A 24,517-nucleotide genomic window follows, 5' to 3' on the forward strand; every position below is an offset into this window, starting at 1 on the left:
GTGATACTTCATAAGGTAGGATGTGGTATGAGACCTATATTACAGGGGAAAAATTACTCTGGAGAAATTAACTATATGATAACTCACCTTCTGTTCTACTCTATTCGTGAATATAGAGAAGCAATAACTCATTGCTGGATTAATTCTAGCTTCAGGGGCTTATACTGCATTCTCATATACTATTGGGATCTGATTTTCATGCATGTTGTCGTATTTCACCATATTTCTCAGTGTGCAGTATGTCAAAGCATCATACTACCCACAACATTGTGATTAAGTGCCACAGATTACTGCTATAAACCCACAAAATTGTCCAGCAAACTGGCTTAAACAGGCAATCTGTGCAGCGTCTGGTGGCAAAGTTCAAGGTGTCAGGCAAGAAATACCATCCCACTCTCATGGAGGAGGAGCTCAACCTGTAGTCCCTCTCTGAAACCTTGGTATTACAAAGAGGTAGGTGGATGCAAATCCCACTGATTTGGATATAGTGGGCTGGCAATAGAAATAAGCCTATTTCAATCTAAAAGGCAGGTTTACACAGGGCAATTCACAGCTGGTTTTGCCTGGAAGTGTGACACCAGGAGCAAAATGCAGCCAGCTGCTGCTGCATTGCCACCCAAGCCAAGGAACCATTCTGCCATTTGCCTTCCATCAATGGGCAGCAGTTTTCCATAGTCAAATGACAAAAGTTATTAACACTAAACTGAAAATAGAAGGAATAGTGTTCCAAACTTTTTAATAACAACCATTGACCGTATTATTATGTGTGATAAATAAAATAAAAATTTAAATTTACTTATTAAAATTTTGGAAAATAAATGCAGAATTGGTTTACAGAGTAAGCTGAGAAAGCCAGCACACATGTAGCCCTCATGTACTCTAAGCTTAATTCTTGCAAGAGTTATAGACATTACAATGGAACCTTGGATCTAGAACTTATTTTGTTCCTGAATGCCACTCGAAATCCAAAATGCTAAAAAACCGAAACTATCAATGTAAATTGGATTAATCCATTTCTGGATACCTGTTCACCATGTCTTGATGGCTTATGACAGATGCTCCTACTGTTAAAGATGGCTGCTCCACAACATCAGCTCAGAAATTATTTATCCATAAAGGATGTAATGAATGAACTTAGTGACATGGAACTCATCAGAAGATATTGTTTAGACCATGCAGGTATTCTTTTTGTCATTTAATTAGTGAGGGAAGCCTTAGAAAGTGACACAGGAGCAACCCACTTACTGCCAAAATGAAGGTCATCATAACACTTAGACATCTTGCTGCTGGGAAAAAGCTACTGGGAAAATGCAGTTGTGCAGTAGTGATGGTGTTGTGGGTCATCAAGAGAGCCACAGGTGGCTCAGGAGATGGGATTACTCCTGAGCTGGCCAGAACACTTTGTTTACATCGACTTTCTTCAATGGAATCACATTTACCTTATTTCAAAGGTTAAATTACCGTCTTACAGACTGTTTCTCCTCCATATGCCGTATTTGCTGGTGCATTAGACACACTACTTTCTTGAAAAATGCATTTAGTGATTACTGTGTGTCTAATGCAGCCATAGTGCAGATGCCTAGGCCTATAGGTGTGGAGTTGAAGTAGTAGTAGACTACACAAAAATATTGTTACTAATAAAATTTTCTCTCTCTCTCTCTCTCTCTCTCTCTCTCTCTCTCTCTCTCTCTCTCTCTCTCTCTCTCTCTCTCTCTCTCTCTCCTTCCCTCCCTCCCCCTTCTCTTCCCTTTTCCCTTTTCCTGCCCTCCTTCTCTCCCCATTCTTTTTTGCCCTCCTTTTCCTTCCCTCCTTCCCTCTCCATTCCCTGCCCTCCTCTCCCTTCCTTCCTTCCCTTCCCATTCCCTGCCCTCCTTCCCTCCCCATTCCCTGCCCTCCTCCCCCTTCCCTACCCTCCCTCCATTTATCCACCCCCTCTCTCTCTCTCTCTCTCTCTCTCTCTCTCTCTCTTGTGTTCCTTATCTCTGACAGATAAGGGGGGGGAGAGATGACAGGGAGGGAGGTTTGAGACAAGACAAAAGAGGAAGGAAGACGAAAGGAATAAGGGGAGGAATGGACATAACTGGGGAAGGAGAATACATGGAACAAAGAAGTGGAAGAAGGGTGAAGGAAGAGGATGGGAGGATGAGGAGAAAGTAGAAAAAAAATAATATAAGCAGCAAAGATGAGGAGTGAATGAAGAATTAGAGGGAGAGAGGAAGTATTGAGAAATAAGTATTCTCTTTTCCTGTCCTCCAGTCCTTTTCATTTTTCTCTATCCACTTCCTTCAGGATGGATAAATGTATGGGAGGGAGGGAGGGAGGGAGGGAGGGAGGGAGGGAGAGAGGGAGCGAGAGAGAGAGGCCAAGAGAGAAAGAGAGAGACCAAGAGAAAGAGAGAGAGACTGAGAGAGAGAGAGAGAGAGAGAGAGAGAGAGAGAGAGAGAGAGAGAGAGAGAGAGAGAGAGAGAGAGAGAGAGAGAGAGAGAGAGAGAGACCACTCTCTTCCTAAATTATTCATCAATGATCTAAACCAAACTTCTTGTCCTATCCATTCCTAAGCTGATGATACTACCCTGCACTTTTCCACATCTTTTTGTAGATGTCCAACCCTTCAGGAAATAGAGCTCATGCAGGAAAGCTACAGAACATCTGGCTTCTGATTTCCTTAAAATTTCTGATTGGGGTAGAGCAAACTTAATATTGTTCAATGCCTCAAAAACTCAATTCCTCCATCTATCAACTAAACACAACCTTCCAGACAACTATCCCCTCTTCTTCAAAGACACTCAGCTGTCCCCCTCTTCTACACTGAACATCCTTGGTCTGTCCTTTACTCATAATCTAAACTGGAAACTTCACATCTCATCTTCAGCTAAAGCAGCTTCTATGAAGTTAGGTGTTCTGTGTCATCTCTGCCAGTTTTTCTCACACCTCACCCTCCCACCCCAGCTACTAACTCTATACAGGGGCCTTATCTGTCCATGTAAGGAGTTTGCTTTACATGTAAGGGGAATTCCACTCACACCACTATTTTAGAGATGTTGGAATGAAAAGCTTTTCATCCTATCAACTGCTCTCCTCTAACTGACTAACTGACAAACTCTCAACTGACTCTCTCTTATCACAGCACTGTTGCAGTTCTTGCTATTTTCTACCACTATTTTCATGCTAACTGCTCCTCTGATACTGCTAACTGCAAAACCTCCCCTCCTCCTGCAGCCTGGTTGCACAAGACTCTTCTTTCTCTAATACCAATTCTGTCTACCTCTCTAATGCAAGAGTTAACCAGCATTTTCAATCATTCATCCCTTTCTTTGGTAAAGTCTAGAACTCCCTGCCTGCTTCTGTATTTCCTCCTTCCTATGAATTGAACTCTTTCAAGAGGGAGGTTTCAAGACACTTATCCCTTTTTCTTTTACTATTATATCTGACATCTCTATGGAAACTGGCATTGAGTGGGCCTTTCTTTTTATTAAAAATTTTTGTTGTCCTTGGCCAGTGGCCCTCTTACACACACACACACACACACACACACACACACACACACACACACTGCAGTTTTTTTTTCCATAATTTTATGATGAAACATTATAAAAAAATTTTCCCACAAAACATCCTTGTAAAATATCGGTGCATCTTATGCAGAGATGCATCTAATATGCTGGCAAATACAGTATATAAAAAAATGAAAAATATTTATAGAAACTATAAATCAGTGATACACGGCAGATTTTGCTTTGTCTTTTAATATTTTAAAATCAAGTAACTTTATTTGAGAACTGAATTATGGTACAGCTACCAATGCAATTATGAGTTTAAAATTTTGTTCGAAAACCAATTTCTTCAAAAAGAGAGGTGTTTGGTAAATGAGGTTCCAATGTACTTGTATTCCTTCTTGCTAGCCAGGAACAAGCCCACAACCATTCCTTCTTTTGCTTTTTTCTTCAAAAACAGCAAAATCATAACTACAGCAGTCAGCTTGCTGTTGTCAGACTCCTTAATTGTTAATGTTATTGATGCAGCAGTCCAGCGGCTCCTCTAAACCATGTGAATACATTTTGGTTGAAATCTGCAGGTAATTCCATGTGGCTGGAGCTACCTGTGAGGAAAAACTACTCCATGCAAACCCACCTTTAAGATATTTTCTGCACTGAATCTCAAGTGATGAAATTTACTTCAAATTTTGTTTTTGGCTTTTATGGTAGACTTGGTAATTTCCTAAAAATAAGTAAGTTTCTCAGACTTTAATGTAAATAAAATTTTTTAGATGCCAGGCAAGACTCACTTTAGGCCATTTATTATAAAAAAAGAAAATTATACTGTACTGTAGGATGTTAAACAATCTGGCTTGGTTTGAAGAAAATACAACTAAAGTTATCTCCTACATTTTTGCTATGAAGTTTACTAAATCACATGTGTGTACTAATTACTTGACAAAGAGCTTCTTGTATGAACATAAGAAAGTTAATGTAATTAAGATATTTTCATACCAATGGCACTAAGACCCATGAGACATTTTTTTTTTTTTTATGTAGGAGGGACACTGACCAAGGGCAACAAAAATCCGATAAAAAAAAAAAAGCCCACTGAAATGCCAGTCCCATAAAAAGGTTCCAAAGTGGTAGTAAAAATTGAAGGATGTCTTGAAACCTCCCTCTTGAAGGAATTCAAGTCATAGGAAGATGAAAATACAGAAACAGGCAGGGAGCTCCAGAATTTACTAGAGAAAGGGATGAATGATTGGGAATACTGGTTAACTCTTGCATTAGAGAGGTCGACAGAATAGGGGTGAGAAAAAGAAGAAAGTCTTGTGCAGCGAGGCCGCGGGAGGAGGGGAGGCATGCAGTTAGCAATATCAGAAGAGCAGTTAGCATGAAAATAGCGGTAGAAGACAGCTAGAGATGCAACACTGCGATGATGAGAGAGAGGCTGAAGACAGTCAGTTAGAGGAGAGGAGTTGATGAGACAAAAGGCTTTTGATTCCACCCTGTCTAGAAGAGCAGTATGAGTGGAACCCCCCCAGACATGTGAAGCATACTCCATACATGGACGGATAAGGCCCTTGTACAGAGTTAGCAGCTGGGGGGATGAGAAAAACTGGCGGAGACATCTCAAAACGCCTAACTTCATAGAAGCTGTTTTAGCTAAACATGAGATGTGAAATTTCCAGTTCAGATTATAAGTAAAGGACAGACCAAGGATGTTCAGTGTAGAAGAGGGGGACAGTTGAGTGTCACTGAAGAAAATAGGATAGTTGTCTGGAAGGTTGTGTCGAGTTGATAGATGGAGGAATTGAGTTTTTGAGGCATTGAACAATACCAAGTTTGCTCTGCCCCAATCAGAAATTTTAGAAAGATCAGAAGTCAAGCATTCTGTGGCTTCCCTGTGTGAAATGTTTACTTCCTGAAGGGTTGGATGTCTATGAAAAGATGTGGAGAAGTGCAGGGTGGTATCATCAGTGTAGGAGTGGATAGGACAAGAAGTTTGGTTTAGAAGATCATTAATGAATAATAAGAGAGTGGGTGACAGAACAGAACCCTGAGGAACACCACTGTTAATAGATTTAGGAGAAGAACAGTGACCGTCTACCACAGCAGCAATAGAACGGTCAGAAAGGAAACCTGAGATGAAGTTACAGAGAAAAGGATAGAAGCCGTAAGAGGGTAGTTTGGAAATCAAAGCTTTGTGCCAGACTCTATCAAAAGCTTTTGATATGTCCAAGGCAACAGCAAAAGTTTCACCAAAATCCCTAAAAGAGGATGACCAAGACTCAGTAAGGAAAGCCAGATCACCAATAGAGTGGCCTTGATGGAACCCATACTGGTGATCAGATAGAAGGTTGTGAATGTAGGAGAGAACAGAAAAGGGGCTGTTGTCAGTTGCCTCAGACACCCGAGTTTCAGTGAGGAAAAGAAGAGGAGGTTTAGAAGAGGAGAGGTGGTGTTCTACAGATTGAAAATTAGATCTTAGACCGTGAATGTCGCAGAAGTTAATGAAGAAAAAGTTGAGGGGGGTATCAAGACACTTAGGGTCGTCGACAGAAAGGCAGTCCGACCTGGGGACATTTATGGTCCCCTCCTCAGATGGGGACTCCGAGGCTGGTGTAGGAGTCGCCATGATAATTTTGAAATTTTTGAGTGAAGGGTGTGTGTGTGTTATTAGGTGCTTGTAGTCTTGTGTGGAGGAAGAGAGTTGTCTTTAGAGGGTAGGCTGTGACTGCCCCCTTGTGTTGTGAGACACAAAGGGAAACGTTCAGTGAGGTAACAGCTGGGTTTAATGATAAGTTCACAGCACCCCCTGAACAGTGCTTTAGACCTCACTGGGAGTAATTATCGTTTCGGCAGGTGTCTACTGCCTCCTTCTATGCAGAGGCTTGGTGGAGGCCTCTGCATAGAAGTCTCTCACTGCATTGTTCAGTGACTGAGGAAGTGGAACAACTTAACAGAAAGCATGCATGTGTGCAACAAATGTCATGATGTGGCTGAAGACCACTTGCCCCCACAGAAGCATAGAGGTGTGAAATAATCTGGATGGGAGAGTGGTCCATACCTTCAAGGAAAATCTTTTTACTAGTTAATATGGAAATGGGACAATATGAGGATGGCTGCTTTCCTGCATTTTACAAAAAAGTACATTGCATAATTTCTACAATGCAATAATTTTCAAGACAGTTAAATGCATAACTCATGACATCTTCATATAAGAGTATCAAACCTCAGACAGCTGATATCAGGTTATTATACAGTGCTTCCAAATATTGCAAGTAGTGGATTTTTTTGGCAAGACAAAATAAAATTCTTATTATTTCTTATAAAATCTTCATACAATTGCATCCACATGGCACAATTTCAAGTAAAATCTTCATTCAACTGTATTAGCATAGTGTAAGTTGAATAAAGTTAAGTAAAAAATAAAGTAAATAAAAATAAAGATAAAACAAAATAGTCATGAAGATAAGGCATACTAGTCATTAGTACTTCCAGGACAAGGATTTGTTGAATAATTCAAATAAATTTACACTTACCATTGTACCATCGTTCATACTTCTGATGGAAATCATAAGTTGTGTGCCAGAGGCGATCATATGGTTCTTTGAGAGAAACCATTGATTGAAGTAATGGAAATTTGGTCATCTCCCAACTCAGAAGTGATTGTTCCTCATTAATTCCCTGAAAAATATAAAATAAATAAATAAATAAAATAATAGTAATAACAAAACTCTCATTAATGTTACTGATTATAAACTAATCCTTAGCTGATATTGGTGCAAAACACCTTTGATAGTCATTTTTGGTCAAAGTGATGTTATCTATCAATGAATGTGTGCTTTCTTAAAAAAAATCAAATCAAATAAATACAGTAAAATCCCTCTTATCTGGCATCAACGGGACCACCGACATGCCGGATACTTGAATAGAAGTAAAATTATGTCCACAATCACCACCCTACACTCATGCATCCTACCATAACAAAGATCAGCTGATCTTAATCAGCAGCTGATCTGATCAGCTGCTTAAGTGTAAGCATAACACGCTTCCTCTTTTCTACAACTTTAGGCATGATGAAGGCGTCAGGCGATAAACAGTGCACACGCAGGACTGAATCACTGAGTAAACACACTGCAGTGGGCTGCGGGTGGCGCGAAGCAGTGTGCTCTGGTGGCGAGGGGACAAAGTATGCCTCGCGTGGGAATTTTAATCGATTTTATGAGTAAACACTGATTTTTTTATTGATTTTAAGGCTCGGGGAAAAATGTGCCGGATACTTGAAGCTGCCGGATACTTGAATGCTGGATGAGAGGGATTTTACTGTATACAAGAAATACAAAGATCAAGAATGTTCTAGATTTTGTCCTATACATTATACAGTCCAACATCCTTCAGTTTGAACAACTCCCAATTCGAATAGGGTTGGCAAACAAATTTTGTCCTCCAATTTGAACACAAACACCCATTCAAGTGATGCCACTTAGTCAGTGTTTTTTTTTTTTTATGTAGGAGGGAGACTGGCCAAGGGCAACAAACATCCAATAAAAAAAAAAAGCCCACTGAGATGCCAGTCCCAGAAAAGGGTCCAAAACAGTAGTCAAAAATTGAAGGATAACTGTCTTGAAACCTCCCTCTTGAAGGAATTCAAGTCAGAGGAAGTGGAAATACAGAAGCAGGCAGGGAGTTCCAGAGTTTACCAGAGAAAGGGATGAATGATTGAGAATACTGGTTAACTCTTGCATTAGCGAGGTGGACAGAATAGTGGTGAGAGAAAGAAGACAGTCTTGTGCAGTGAGGCTGCGGGAGAAGGGAAGGTATGCAGTTAGCAAGATCAGAAGAGAAGTTAGCATGAAAATAGCAGTAGAAGACAGATAGAGATGCAACAATGCGGCGATGAGAGAAAGGCTGAAGACAGTCAGTTAGAGGAGAGGAGGTGATGTGGCAAAAAGCTTTTGATTCAACCCTGTCTAGAAGAGCAGTATGAGTGGAACCCCCCCAGACATGTGAAGCATACTCCATATATGGACGGATAAGGCCCTTGTACAGAGTTAGCAGCTGGGGGGGTGAGAGAAACTGGTGAAGACGTCTCAGAATGCCTAACTTCATAGAAGCTGTTTTAGCTAAACATGAGATGTGAAGTTTCCAGTTCAGATTAAAAGTAAAGGACAGACAGAGGATGTTCAGTGTAGAAGAGGGGAACAGTTGAGTGTCACTGAAGAAGAGGGGATAGTTGTCTAGAAGGTTGTGTCGAGTTGATAGATGGAGGAATTGAGTTTTTGAGGCATTGAACAATACCAAGTTTGCTCTGCCCCAATCAGAAATTTTAGAAACATCAGAAGTCAGGCGTTCTGTGGCTTCCCTGCGTGAAATGTTTACTTCCTGAAGGGTTGGACGTCTATGAAAAGACGTGGAAAAGTGCAGGGTGGTATCATCAACGTAGGAGTGGATAAGACAAGAAGTTTGGTTTAGAAGGTCACTGATGAATAATAAGAAGAGAGTGGGTGACAGGACAGAACCCTGAGGAACACCACTGTTATTAGATTTTGGAGAAGAACAGTAACTATCTACCACAGAAGCAATAGAATGGTCAGAAAGGAAACTTGAGATGAAGTTACAGAGAGAAAGATAGAAGCCGTAGGAGGGTGGTTTGGAAATCAAAGCTTTGTGCCAGACTCTATCAAAAGCTTTTGATATGTCCAAGGCAACAGCAAAAGTTTCACCAAAATCTCTAAAAGAGGATGACCAAGACTGAGTAAGGAAAGCCAGATCACCAGTAAAGTGGCCTTGACAGAACCCATACTGGCGATCAGATAGGAGGTTGTGAAGTGATAAATGTTTAAGAATCTTCCTGTTGAGGATAGATTCAAAAACTTTAGATAGGCAGGAAATTTAAGCAATAGGACAGTAGTTTGAAGGATTAGAATGGTCACCCTTTTTAGGAATGGGCTGAATGTAGGCAAAGTTCCAGCAAGAAGGAAAGGTAGATGTTGACAGACAGAGCTGAAAGAGTTTGACTAGGCTAGGTGCAAGCACGGAGGCACAGTTTTGGAGAACAGTAGAAGGAACCCCATCAGGTCCATAAGCCTTCTGAGGGTTTAGGCCAGTGAGGGCATGGAAAACATCATTGCGAAGAATTTTAATAGGTAGCATGAAGTAGTCAGAGGGTGGAGGAGAGGGAGGAACAAGCCCAGAATCGTCCACAGTAGTGTTTTTAACAAGGATCTGAGCAAAGAGTTCATCTTTAGAAATAGATATGATAGCAGTGGTGACATCTAGTTGAAATAAAGGAGGGAAAGAAGAAGCAAAGTTATTGGAGATGTTTTTGGCTAGATGCCAGAAATCATGAGGGGAGTTAGATCTTGAAAGATTTTGACACTTTCTGTTGGTGAAGGAGTTTTTGGCTAGTTGGAGAACAGACTTGGCATGGTTCTGGGCAGAAATATAAAGTGCATGAGATTCTGGTGATGGAAAGTTCGAGTACCTTTTGTGGGCCACCTCTCTATCACGTATAGCACGAGAACAAGCTGTGTTAAACCAAGGTTTGGAAAGTTTAGGTAGAGAAAAAGAGTGAGGAATGTAAGCCTCCATGCCAGACACCATCACCTCTGTTATGCGCTCAGCACACAAAGACAGGTCTCTGACATGGAAGCAGTAGTCATTCCAAGGAAAGTCAGCAATATACCTTCTCAGGTCCCCCCAACTAGCAGAGGCAAAATGCCAGAGGCACTTTTGCTTAGGGGTATCCTGAGGAGGGATTGGAGCAATAGGACAAGATACAGATATGAGATTGTGATCGGAGGAGCCCAACGGAGAAGAGAGGGTGACAGCATAAGCAGTAAGATTAGAGGTCAGGAAAAGGTCAAGAATGTTGGGCGTATCTCCAAGACGGTCAGGAATACGAGTAGGGTGTTGCACCAATTGCTCTAGGTTGTGGAGGATAGCAAAGTTGAAGGCCAGTTCACCAGGATGGTCAGTGAAGGGAGAGGAAAGCCAAAGCTAGTGGTGAACATTGAAGTCTCCAAGAATGGAGATCTCTGCAAAAGGGAAGAGAGTCAGAATGTCCTCCACTTTGGAAGTTAAGAAGTCAAAGAACTTCTTATAATCTGAGGAATTAGGTGAGAGGTATACAGCACAGATAAATTTAGTTTGAGTGACTCTGTAGTCATACCCAGATGGTGGAAAACTTGGGAGATTCAAGAGTGTGGGCACGAGAGCAGGTTAAGTCATTGCGCACATAAACAAAACATCCAGCTTTGGATCGAAAATGAGGATAGAGAAAGTAGGAGGGAACAGAAAAGGGGCTACTGTCAGTTGCCTTAGACATCCGAGTTTCAGTGAGGAAAAGATGAGGTTTAGAAGAGGAAAGGTGGTGTTCTACAGATTGAAAATTAGATCTTAGACTACAAATGTTGCAGAAGTTAATGAAGAAAAAGTTGAGGGGGGGGGTCAAGACACTCAGGGTCATCATTAGAAGGGCAGTCCAACCTGGGGATATTTGTGGTCCCCTCCCCAGATGGAGACTCTGAGGCTGGTGTAGGAGTCGCCATGATAATTTTGAAATTTTGAGTGAAGGGTGTGTGTGTTATTAGGTGCTTGTAGTTTTGTGTGGAGGAAGAGAATTGTCTTTAGAGGACAGGCTGTGACTGCCCCCTTGCATTGTGAAACACAAAGGGAAATGTTCAGTGAGGTCACAGTTGGGTTTAATAATAAGTTCACAGCACCCCCTGATCCAGTGTTTTAGACCTCACTGGGAGTAATTATTGTTTTGGTAAGTGCCTACTGCCTCCTCTTGCATTCCTGCTTCCCCCATTCCTTCCCTCCTTCTCCCTTCCCTGGCCCTCTCCCCCATCCCTTGCCATCTCCTTCCTCCTCCTATCTATCCCATCCACCCACCCACCTGCTCTCTCTCTCTCTCTCTCTCTCTCTCTCTCTCTCTCTCTCTCTCTCTCTCTCTCTCTCTCTCTCTCTCTCTCTCTCTCTCTCCACTTCCTTTTCCCATGTACTCTCCTTACCCATATGTCCCTTCCTCCCATTGTTCCCTTCTTCTTCCTTCTTTCGTCAGGTCTCAAACCTCTCTACCTGTCACCTCCCCTCCCCCTTATCTGTCAGATATAAGAACAAGGGAGTGATAGCTTGCTCTCTCTCTCCTCTCCATTCATTCTATGTCATTTTTGCTTCATCCTTTTCCACTCTTTCTCCATTTTCATTCTCTGTCAATCTCATTTTATTGAGATTATTCTTACTTTCACACACACACACACACACACACACACACAAACACATAGCAGGAACTTTTGATGACTCATAATTTTGAGGTTTGTGTTTATTTACAGTGGTATTTTGTGTAAAATTTTAAGGTAATTGTTTTTTTATCTGACATACAGGATGACCCACTTTTTTGTGTCGTTTTTTAGGATGATTCACATATCGCCTTATATGCTGAAATATATGTTACTTCATGTTTTCTTTTACTGTATTTTTTTCTATAATTTAGGTTATTTTCATTCACAACATAAGCCCATTAAAAAAGAAAAAAAAAAAGTAGGGGGGGATTTTGGTACTACCTTTTTTCATATTAATATGAATGAGATAAATTACTTCCCAATTTGAACATTCCTGATTCCAATAGCCCAAAGAACCAATTAAGTTTGAATCACAAGGTACCACTGTATAAGTATTTTTGCTTCTTCTGTTCAAGAATTTGAAATTCAAGGTACTGCAATACAATCCCATCTCAAAGGGCCCATCTTTTTTAATATTATTCCTTCATTTGCATCAGTACAGAGTTATCTTGGCTAATTATTACCTATCCCTCTCTTGCATGTGGAATATGTTAGAACAGAAATGGAGCAAGAAAACAAGATTAAAGGAGAACCAATACATACTCTATGTGTGAGTAAAAATCTTACCACTGAGTTTTATGATAGATTTGGAGTATCACCAACATGTATATGAGGTTATATCAACAATTTGCTATTGCTGTCCATAGAATATGTTAGGATAGGGATGGAGCAAGTATAGCTGGGAGTAATTTTTGTGGAGGGAGCGATTCCACACCACACCACCTTTCAAGAAGTTCTGCATTGTGTGTGTGTGTATTCACCTAGTTCTATTCACCTAGCTGTGCTTTATGGGAAAAGAACTATGTTCATACTGTCCCATATCCATATTTTTTAATATCCAACTTAGCCATGAATCCATGTATATGTTTTGCATTTACTATCTCCTCATCCAGACTGTTCCATACATCAATACTTCTATATGGGAAACTATACTTTTTGATGTTTCTTTTACAAGCACTCTTCTTCACCCTCTTTCCATGTCCTCTAGTATCACATGTATCTCAAACCATCAAGTCACTCTGGTCTACCTTCTACACTCCCTCATATGCTTTATATATTGCAATCAGGTCTCCCTTTTCTCTCCTATTTTACCAACAATGGTAGATGTAACCTTTCCAATCTCTCTGCATATGTCAAGTCCCTGATATTTGGTACCATCTTCATTGCTGCTCTCTAAACTCTCTCCAACTTCCTTGTATCCTTTTTCTTGAAGGGAGAACACACTACTGCTGCTTTCCAATCTCTCTGCATATGTCAAGTCCCTGATATTTGGTACCATCTTCATTGCTGCTCTCTAAACTCTCTCCAACTTCCTTGTATCCTTTTTCTTGAAGGGAGAACACACTACTGCTGCATATTCCAGTCTAGATCTAATAAGTGATATAATCATCTTCCTGATCATCTCTTCATCCATATGTATGTATTGCATTCTTTCAATATCAATTCTGACACTCCAACAGGTCTTGTGTGGGTATTTACCAAGTTGTATTTAGCTAGGTGTATTGTACAGGGCATGAGCCAAAGCTCATTTTGTCCCGTCTCCATAACCATATTTATCCAGTTTCTTTTTAAACATGTGTTCACTGTTTGCCACAACCACCTCTTCCTTCAAATCACTCCATATTTCAATAGTCTGATACAGAAAGCTGTATTTCTTGATGTCACTTGAACATCTACTCTTCTTTATTTTCTTCCCATGCCCACTTGTCTATCTCTCTTCCTCATGCATCTGTGGTACCAAATCATTTCTGTCTATTCTTTCTACACTGTTTACTAATTCGTACATTATCAGGTCTCTTCTCTCTCTTCTCTCTCTTGTAGTGCTGGTAATCTCATCTCTTCAAGTTTTTCTTCATAACTTAAGTCTTTCAATTCTGGTACCATCTTCATCGCTATCCGCTGTATTCTTTCCAGTTTCCGTACATCTTTTTTTCTATGTGGAACCCAAACTACTTCTGCATATTCCAATTTAGGTCGTATCATGCTTGTTATAATTTTCTTCATCATTTCTTTATCTATAAAGTTAAATGACACCCTAATGTTTGCTAACAAGGTGTATGTAGAGCTGAACATTCCATTTATATGCCTTTCAGGTGATAATGTGCCCTGAATCATTACTCCTAAATCTTTTTCATTACTTTTCATTATTATTTCTCCTCCCATTTTGTACTTCCATGAAGGTCTCTTTTTACTTTATCCTATTTCCAACATGTGGCATTTTCTGGCATCAAATTCTAGTTTCTATCTTTGGCTCCATGCATATATCTTGTCAATATCCTTTTGTAACTCCTTGCAGTCATTTTCATCCTTTATTATTTTAATTATTTTTGCATTATCAACAAACAGGTTTATATAACTATTTAGATCCTCTGTCATATCATTTACACATATTTGAAACATAACAGATGCCAACACAGATCCTTGCAGTACCCCACTTGTCACTCTGTGCCAACTTGAATTAGTGTCTCTGATTACTGTTCTCATTTTTCTCCCTTGTAAATAATCCTCCATCCATTTCAATGTTGCTCCCTTTAGTCCTCCTCCATTCTCTAGTTTCCACTTTATCAAATGCTTTTTTTGAGATACAGGTATACTGCATCAACCCATTTATCCTTCTCTTGCAATCCATCTGTTACTCTCGTATAGAAGCTCAGTAGATTTGTGACACAGGATCTCCCTTTCCTGAATCCAAATTGCTTTTCTGTAATTATCTTTTCATCTTCTAGATATCCCACCCATCTCTCTTTAATTACTGTTTCACAAAGCTTGCTAACAATACTTGGTAGTGACACCAGTCTATAATTTAATAGTTCTGTTTTGTTTCCCCTTCTGGATATTGGCACTATGTTAGCTCTTTTCCATTTCCTTGGTACTTTTCCTTCTCTCAACGAGCTGTTAATTATATCCCATATGGGTTCTTCATTTGTTCTCTGCATTCTTTTAATACCCATCTATTTACTTGATCTGGTCCCATTGCTTTTCCAACATCCAGCCCTTCCAGCAGTTTCTTGATTTCTTGTCTCTTTACTTGTATCTCCTGTATTCTCTCATTCTGTGATACTACTTTCAGTGCCACAAATTTGGCTTCCTTTTGTAAGCACAGATTGAAAACACTCACTCATTAGTTCATTCATCTCCTCAGTAATTTCATAAATTCTTCCTTCCCCTTTTAACTTGTTTATGCCATCCTTATGTTTCATTTTCCTGTTTATGTAACTGTAGAAGAGTTTGGGTTCTTTCTTGCATTTTCTTACTATGTCACTTTCAAAGTTTCTTTCATCTTCTCTTCTTATTTTACTATATTCATTCCTTGCCTTTCTGTATTCTTCTCCATTATTTCTGTTCAGTTGTATCATCATTTTCTTCCATGCTGTGTCCTTTTTCTTTTTGCTTTTACACACTTGGCATTATATCATTCATGCTTCCTAATTTCCACTTTATAACTTGGCACAAACTGTTGCATCCCCCTCTTTATACCTGCTCAAAATATCTAATTTTTCTTGCAGTACTTTACCTTCAAATAGCTCTTTCCAGTTAATTTTTCAATAAAATTCATTAAGTTCTGCAAAGTTTGCCTTAGCATAGTTCTGTCTCCCATTTTTGTATTGTTCTTTCCTGTGCAACACTTTTTCCTCTAGTGGTACTATTCCTATTATGACAAGATTACTTCTTCCCAGTGGACTCAGGCAATATATACTTGGTCTACTTTATGGGATTTTTGTAAACACTAAGTCCAACTGTGATGGTTCTTCTTCTCCTCTGCATCTTGTAGGCTCATTCACCTACTGTCTTATTGTATTCACCATCATGGTTTACGTAAGTTTTTTTCACTCCACGACCTGCCATTTTCTTTCACTTCCACCTTCTCCCAGTTCATTCTTTTAGTTTTGAAATCACCTACCAAAAGCATTTTGTTAATTTTTCCTTATCATTTCCTTTATATTATTTCTTGTTTCTAGTTGCAAGCTTTTAAATTTATTGGTTTCCTTCTGTCTTTCCTCCATGTGCTATATCCTTCCTTTGCAAATCCCAGTTTTATTTCCACTTTTAGTTTGGTTTCTGTTAAACATACCACATCTGCTTTATTATTCTTTAAGTAGTCTTTTAACTTCCAATAGGTTCAACACCAAGCCATCCATATTAGTATGCATAATCTTTAAACTTCTGCTTGGTGATGTTGTGTGGCACCTTCGTGCCACCATTTCCTCACTCTCATGTCCACAACTTTCCAAGTGAATCTTCTTGCTTGTTCTTGTGTTCTCTCCCCATTTTTTGATTGGGCCTTTACTCAGTTGTTTCAATTTACTTCTCTCTTCTTCATTCATCTCTTTTTATCCATATTTCCTTCATTCCTTCTACTTTTGCCAATTTTCCTGTTTTTTGCAAGACATGTTTTGCTGCTGTTTGTGACATGAATATTATCTTCATTGGTTTTGTTCCATTTTCTTTTTACTTTCTGATCCTGTAAACCTCTTCAATTTGTTCAATTATCCCTCTCTCCTTCCTCAACCACTTCTGCTATAATTTCCTTAGCTCTTTTCAGTTCTTTTCTCTAGTTATTTTCATGGGTAGGTTCTTCTCCTTAACTCCAAATACCACCACACATATTTCTCTGTATTGTCTTTCACAAGATTACATTTTTCTTTCATTATTTCAATCACTTTCTTTTCCATATTTTTATTGTGTTCCTGTTGCTGCTGCCTTATTATTTCCTCCATGTCCACCTTTTGTTGTTATTCTCTCTCTTCTTTACAACTTCTGACTTCCTCTGTCACTAACTCTCATTTCTCTAACCTTAACCTCTTTGTCTTGCAAAGTTTTCTTTAACTCTTCATTCTCTTCCTTGAGTTTCTTAATTTCTTCACAGTACTTCTTGTTTAAGTCCACTATTTTTGTCACCTCTTCTCTATTTTTTTGTTTTTCTTTTCTCTTTCCATCTCCCTCTTTTTTATCTCTAATATATCACTGGATATCTTTTTTTCATTGTCACCACCCACTTCCCTTTCTTCCTTCCATGCCTTTATCATCGCTGTTAAGCTACATATTTCTTCTTGTATTTTCACATTGTCTTCAATTTTTCACATTCATTTATTTGTGTGCGCTACATTGAGGTCCTCTTCCTTGAAATGTGTATGTGTGTGTGTATTTACCTAGTTATATTTATGTAGTTGTGAAATACAGGATAAGAACCAGACTAGGTTTGTGCTATTGCATCTCCATATCAACTTTTATCCAACTTTCCTTTAAATTTATGAATTGTCTTGGCACACAGTCTCATCAATAAGTTCATTCCACACTGCTGTGCTTCTGTGGGGAAAGCTATGCTTCTTATGTCTCTTCTGCAAATACTCCTTTTCAATTTCCTTCCATGTCCTCTGGTATCTCCTGTATCTGGTATCACAAGGTCATCCCTGTCCAACTTTCTATATATTTCTATTATATATATTTCAATCAAATCACCTCTTTCCCTCCTTTTTTCCAATGTAGTCAGGCCTAATTTCTTCAAGCTCTCTTCATAACTATACCCTCTTAGGCTTGTATGGATTTTAGTTGCAACTCTGAATTCTTTCTAACTTTCTGATATCCTTCTTCAAACTTGGTGACCACACTAATGCAGCATACTCCAATCTTGGACATATCATTGTTATCATTTTTTTTTATATCTTCATCAATATAGGTTAATGCCATCTTGATGTTTTTCAACAGATTGTGTGTTTCTCAAGTGATCTTATTTACATGCTTCTCAAATGACAGTTTATTAGAAATGGTTACTCCCAGACCTTTTCTTCTGTTCTCATAGTAATTTTCTCATTTCCCAAATAGTAGTTGCCTTCTGTTCTTTTCACACTTTTTACAAACTTCACCACGCTACCTTCCTTGGTATTAAATTCCATGTTCCACCTCAATGACCATTCATTTATTGTAGTTAAGTCTTGATTCAAAGCTTGTCTTCTTCATTTGTTACTTTTCTCATAATCTTAGCATCATCAGCAAAGAGACTCATGTAATTTGTCACCCTTTCTATCATGTCATCTACACGTATTGCAAACATAACTGGTGCTAGGACCGATCCTTGCGGAACTCTCCTTATTACCGCTCTCCACTTTGACTTATCGTCCATGATTACTGTCTTCATTTCCCTGTCGGTCAAAAAGTCAGTCATCCATTTTAATAATGATCTTCCCAGTCCTCCAATATTTTTCAATTTCCATATTAGCCTTTCATATGGTACTTTATCAAATGTTTTTTTTAGGTCCAAATATATGTAGTCAGCTAATCTGTCTCTCTCTTGTACTATGTCTGTTACTCTTGAGTAGAAGCTTATCAAATTTGTTACACAAGATCTTCCTTCTCTGAATCCAGATTGTCACTCTGTTGTCACATTGTTGTCTTCAGGTATTTCACCCATCTGTTCTTGATGATCTTTTCACAAATCTTTGCTACCACACTTGTCAGCGATGCTGGTGGATAGTTTAATGGGTCTTCTTTACTTCTGGCCTTGTGAATTGGGGTAATATCCACCCAATTCTAATCTTCGGGTACTCTTCCTTCCCACATGGTGGGAAAATGATATTGAGTATCATTTTGGATAGTTGTGGGCTGCACTCCTTTAGAATCCAGTTCAATACAACTCTGTTTTCCTTACATCCAGCTCTTCCAACATATTCTTTACTTCTTCTGTTGATGTTACAACCTCTTTCAGACCATTCCCATTTCCATCGCTATCCTTTCTTCCCTAAAGTCATTTTCCTTCATAAACACTGAGTGGAAGAATCTGCTGAACACTTCAGCCATTTCTTTTGGGTCTTTGACCATTTCTTCTCCAATTTTTGCTCCGCTGATGTCTTCTTCATTCTTCAATTATCCATTGATAAATCTACAAAACAGTTTTGGTTGGTCTTTACATTTGTCCACAACTTTCTTTTCATAATTCTTCTGCTCATCTCTTAGTATTTTGACATATTTGTTTCTCTTTCTTATATAATTGGCCCACAAGTCATGTCTCTTATTTTTCCTCCACTTGTTCCCATGCTTTTTCTCTCTCCAGTCTAACTTTAGCACATCTCTTGTTATACCAATCCTTCTTAAACAGGTTATCCATTGATTTCTTAGGCATCCATTTCTCTACTCATTTATTATAAATGTTCAGGAAAATGATCCACTTCTCTTCTATCTCGCCAGTTTGGAATACTTTGTTCCAAACCATTTCATCGAAATACTTCCTAAGCTCTCCAAAATTAGTCTTACTGTAGTTCAACCATTCTCTTCTGTGGTCTTCTTTTCTTGTACTGATGTTTTTATTCATTACTAAGAACTGAATCAATGCATGGTCACTTTAAACTATTGGGTTTTTGTGCTTCAAATCCACTACCATATCTTGTTCCTTAGTAAAAATTAGATTAAGCTTTGACGGTATTTCATTTCCTCTGAATCTCGTGTCTTCTCTAACCCAGTGCGTAAGAATATTCTCAACAGCCAACTCCAGTAATTTGTTTCCTTGTGTCTTCCAGCATTCTCTTGTATTCTTCCTATCTCCTTGAGTTGGAATAAGGGGGAACACAGGTCACTACAATATTTTGGCATCTTCCCAGATTTATTTTTAAGCTTATTTTCAGCACTTCTGCCTCACTCTCCCTAAAAGTAGTAGATTCCACAGTCAATTCTATTCTGACTAGGAGCATTATAGGAGGAGGCAGTAGACACCTGCTGAAATGATAATTACTCCCAGTGAGGTCTAAAGCACTGTTCAGGGGGTGCTGTGAACTTATCATTAAACCCAGCTGTGACCTCACTGAACGTTTCCCTTTGTGTCTCACAACACAAGGGGGCAGTCACAGCCTGCCCTCTAAAGACAACTCTCTTCCTCCACACAAAACTACAAGCACCTAATAACACACTTCACTCAAAAATTTTAAAATCATCATGGCGACTCCTTCACCAGCCTTGGAGTCCCCATCTGGGGAGGGGACCATAAATGTCCCCAGGTCGGACTGCCTTTCTGTTGATGACCCTAAGTGTCTTGACACCCCCCTCAACTTTTTCTTCATTAAGTTCTGCAACATTCGCAGTCTAAGATCTAATTTTCAATCTGTAGATCACCACCTCTCCTCTTCTAAACCTCATCTTCTTTTCCTCACTGAAACTCAGGTGTCTGAGGCAACTGACAGTAGCCTCTTTTCTGTTCCCTCCTACTTTCCCTATCCTTATTTTCGATCCAAAGCTGGATGCTGCGTTTATGTGCGCAATGACTTAACCTGCTCTCATGCCCACGCTCTTGAATCTTCCGAGTTTTCCACCATCTGGCTATGACTAAAGAGTCACTCTCATACTAAATTTATCTGTGCTGTATACCTCTCACCTAACTCCTCTGACTATAAGAAATTCTTTGACTACTTAACTTCCAAAGTGGAGCACATTCTGACCCTCTTCCCTTTTGCAGAGATCTCCATTCTTGGAGACTTCAATGTTCACCACCAGCTTTGGCTTTCCTCTCGCTTCACTGACCATCCTAGTGAACTAGCCTACAACTTTGCTATCCTCCATGACCTAGAGCAATTGGTGCAACACCCTACTTGTATTCCTGACCGTCTTGGAGATATGCCCAACATTCTTGACCTTTTCCTGACCTCTAATCCTTCTGGTTATGCTGTCACCCTTTCTTCTCTGTTGGGCTCCTCTGATCACAATCTCATATCTTTATCTTGTCCTATCGCTCCAATCCCTCCTCAGGATCCCCCTAAGCGAAGGTGCCTCTGGCGTTTTGCCTCTGCTAGTTGGGGGGACCTGAGGAGGTATTTTGCTGATTTTCCTTGGAATGACTACTGCTTCCGTGTCAGAGACCCGTCTTTGTGTGCTGAGCGCATAACACAGTTGATAGTGTCTGGCATGGAGGCGTACATTTCTCACTCTTTTTCTCGTCCTAAACCTTCTAAACCTTGGTTTAACACAGCTTGTTCTCGTGCTATACATGATAGAAAGGTGGCCCACAAAAGGTACTTAAGCCTTCCATCACCAGAATCTCATGCACTTTACATTTTTGCCTGGAACCATGCCAAGTCTGTTCTCCAACTAGCCAAAAACTCCTTCATTAACAGAAAATGTCAAAACCTTTCAAGATCTAACTCCCCTCATGGCTTCTGGCATCTAGTCAAAAATATCTCCAATAACTTTGCTTCTTCTTCTTTCCCTCCTTTATTTCAACCAGATGGCACCACTGCTATCATATCTATTTCTAAAGCTGAACTCTTTGCTCAAATCCTTGTTAAAAACACTACTGTGGACGATTCTGGGCTTGTTCCTCCCTCTTCTCCACCCTCTGACTACTTCATGCTACCTATTAAAATTCTTCGCAATGATGTTTTCCATGCCCTCGCTGGCCTAAACCCTCAGAAGGCTTATGGACCTGATGGGGTTACTCCTACTGTTCTCCAAAACTGTGCCTCAGTGCTTGCACTTTGCCTAGTCAAACTCTTTCAGCTCTCTGTCAACATCTACCTTTCCTTCTTGCTGGAACTTTGCCTACATTCAGCCCGTTCCTAAAAAGGGTGACCATTTTAATCCTTCAAACTACTGTCCTATTTAAAGTTTTTTGAATCTATCCTCAACAGGAAGATTCTTAAACATCTATCACTTCACAACCTCCTATCTGATCGCCAGTATGGGTTCTGTCAAGGCCACTTTAGTGGTGATCTGGCTTTCCTTACTCAGTCTTGGTCATCCTCTTTTAGAGATTTTGGTGAAACTTTTGCTGTTGCCTTGGACATATCAAAAGCTTTTGATAGAGTCTGGCACAAAGCTTTGATTTCCAAACCACCCTCCTACGGCTTCTATCCTTCTCTCTGTAACTTCATCTCAAGTCTGTCCTGTCATCCACTCTCTTCCTATTATTCATCAATCATATCTATGTATTTTTATGTATTTTTTGTAAGAAGGGGTAATGTTGAGGAGTCAAGAGCAGTAATGCCACATTAGCTAACCTAGTCCATCACAGGGCTCAGGAGAGTTAGTTGTTACCAGGCTAGTATGCCAATTATACCTATCCTGTGCTTTCATTGCCAAATCTGCACAGCCTGCTGGCCTGCATCCCTTGCACTCACTGTTTTCCACTTAAATTTGGACCTGATGGCTTAAATGACAAAGCCACAGTCATTGCAGGGCTGAAAGTTGACACAGTAACCCCAGGAAGAGGGTTTGAACACAGGCCCACACTCCCAACTCAAGTGAACTCCAAGTAAGATCCTGAGTTAAAGGGACCCTGTATCACCACTTGTTCCCAGAGCCACTGGCAACTTGAATCCCAAAAATGGTAAACCAGGAACAAGAGAAAGGAAGACTGCTGACAAGTGAAGCAAGACAGCCTTAATGGAGACAATATCTAAATTCAAGGACTCTATATTGTGGCATCAATCAGGTGCCAAAGGCTTAGAACTATATTTCTGCTTTTTCTCCACTGAAAACTCATTGCTTCTTTATATTGCAGACAATCATTAAACATATTCTTTGAAAGAAGTCTACACTCATTACATTGTGATTGAAAAGTAAAATGAACAGGCTGGCATGAATGGCAGAGCAAATGGGGCTCTAACTTCTCTGATGGTGGGTAACTGAGAAAAAAAAATCATGGTCTCTTAAATCAAGAAAATTGTAAAGAAAGGGGAAAAAAAAAGGTGGGGGAGGAGAAATTGATGGACAAACAGAGAGATGAGGCATATACTATGTTGAACCCAGAACTGAACTGCAGGTGTCTCTACAAATGGGGTTGAGTGGATACTGATTGTGCATGCGCATATTTGGCTATCTTCACTGGAAGGAGAAGAATGGCTATGCAAATGACCTATAAAGAAGTGTGGAGTTGCTTTATTGAGCTAATTGAGGAAATTAGTCATAAGTAATTGCAAGTGGACACTCAGTTTATGTGATAAAATATCTTCACAAATGTAGGAAGGTTGCCCTCATATTTACCTGCAATTCTTCCTTGGCTTCATGCAGTTGTGTTGTGAGACGGTCAAGCATCTCCACATTTCTCTTCATGGTGTCTACTCGGATTTCTTTCATAATAAAGTTGTCACGGCTTCTTAAATCCTCCAGTTCTTTATGATATATCTGCAGTCTGAATATAAAAGAATAAAAAACAACAAAAAATCAAGTACACTAATAAAAATTACCAGAGGCATCTGACTGGACATACACTTTCAAGGCTATATATAATATGATTACTATATTTCTATTGCAACTGTGCAACCAACAGACTTACGTCTTTTCAAAGTTTGCTACACGAGCTTTAAGAGCAGTTTCCTTGAGGTCACGCTTGTGAGAAAGCCTTGCTTCAGCCAACCGAAAATCTTCTTGGATTTTATGTGGCCAGGCATACATTCGATTGATAAGTGGCACCTGGTCTTCTGGCACTTTCCCAAACTATTATAGTTACAGAAAGAAAAATTGATTAAAATATTTATCTTACTTTGTAAAATAATATTATCTGCATATGAAAAGAGTAGTTAAAATTTATAATAATGTATATATATATATATATATATATATATATATATATATATATATATATATATATATATATATATATATATATATATATATATATATATATATATATATATATATATACACACGCACACACACACACACACACACACACAGTGGAACCTCAGTTTTTTAACTTAATTCATTCCTGAATGTCATTCGAAATCTGAAGTTTGAAAACCAAAACTATTTTCCCCATAGGAATCAATGTAAAATAGATAGATTAATCTATTCTCAGACAGCAGTCCACCATGTCTTGACACAGAAGTCATCTGGAGATATTGTTTAGACCATGCAGGCATTCTCTTTGTCACCAATCGAGTGAGTGAAGCCTTACAGAGTGACACAGAGAGGAACAACCCACTCACTACCAAAATGAGGGTTATCATAACACTTAAACATCTTGCTGCTGGGAAAAGTTACAGGAAAAATGAAGCTGTGCAGTATTGATGGCATTGTGGGTCATAGAGTGAGCAACAGGAGGCTCAGGATTACTCCTGAGCATCAAATCTTGTTTGTTTACGTCAAGAAACTTCAACAGGATCACATTTACCTTATTTCAGAGACCGAATTACTGTCTTACCCTTTGTGTCTCTCCTCCGAATATATAAAAATTAAGGAAATATTTACAGAAACTATAAATTAGCAATAAATGGCAGCTTTTGGTACATATTGTAGTATTTGAAATCAAGTAACTTTGTTTGAAAACTGAATTATGGTATGGCAACCGAAGCAATTATGAGTTAAAAATTTTGTTCAAAATCCGAGTTGTTCAGAAAGGGAGATGTTTGGTAACCGAGGATCCACTGTGTAAGAAAGGAAAATGCTGTTTGGCAACTCTCAAATGATGTCTCAATCTTTGCAGTTCTTTTAATAATTAGGTATATATTTTATCACTTCCTTATCAGTATTGTAATTAAAGGCTCTGTCAGAGACTATATCTACACATCCTCTCTTAATGCATCACACTACAATATGATAGTGGGAGCCATCTGGGTAATATTACATACTGGTATATTGAACTACTTTACTACACAGAAGACAGCTCTCTTCTGGCTGAGGCTGTCCACCATCCCCATATGGTTATGTTATCAGCAAACAAATAATACTTGTTACATGTATCCATATACTCGTACAGTAAACCTTTGA

The 24,517-nt window shown here is 39.3% G+C and overlaps 1 protein-coding gene across 4 annotated transcripts in view; it reads right to left on the minus strand.

Moving 5' to 3' along the window:
- The window catches only part of LOC135099898 (dynein axonemal heavy chain 3-like), a 430,253-nt gene that overhangs the window by 310,248 nt on the left and 95,488 nt on the right, over positions 1-24,517 (minus strand). For all 4 annotated transcript variants that reach the window (XM_064002569.1, XM_064002565.1, XM_064002567.1 and 1 more), the window contains exons 17-19: positions 23,085-23,245; positions 22,793-22,940; positions 7,025-7,169 (exon numbers count right to left, since the gene is read on the minus strand). In XM_064002569.1, coding sequence (XP_063858639.1) covers positions 7,025-7,169; positions 22,793-22,940; positions 23,085-23,245 — 454 coding nt within the window. The remainder of the gene's footprint in view (positions 1-7,024; positions 7,170-22,792; positions 22,941-23,084; positions 23,246-24,517) is intronic.

This window comes from Scylla paramamosain, chromosome 4 (genome assembly GCF_035594125.1).
Source record: "Scylla paramamosain isolate STU-SP2022 chromosome 4, ASM3559412v1, whole genome shotgun sequence".
In the NCBI taxonomy this organism is placed as follows: domain Eukaryota; kingdom Metazoa; phylum Arthropoda; class Malacostraca; order Decapoda; family Portunidae; genus Scylla; species Scylla paramamosain.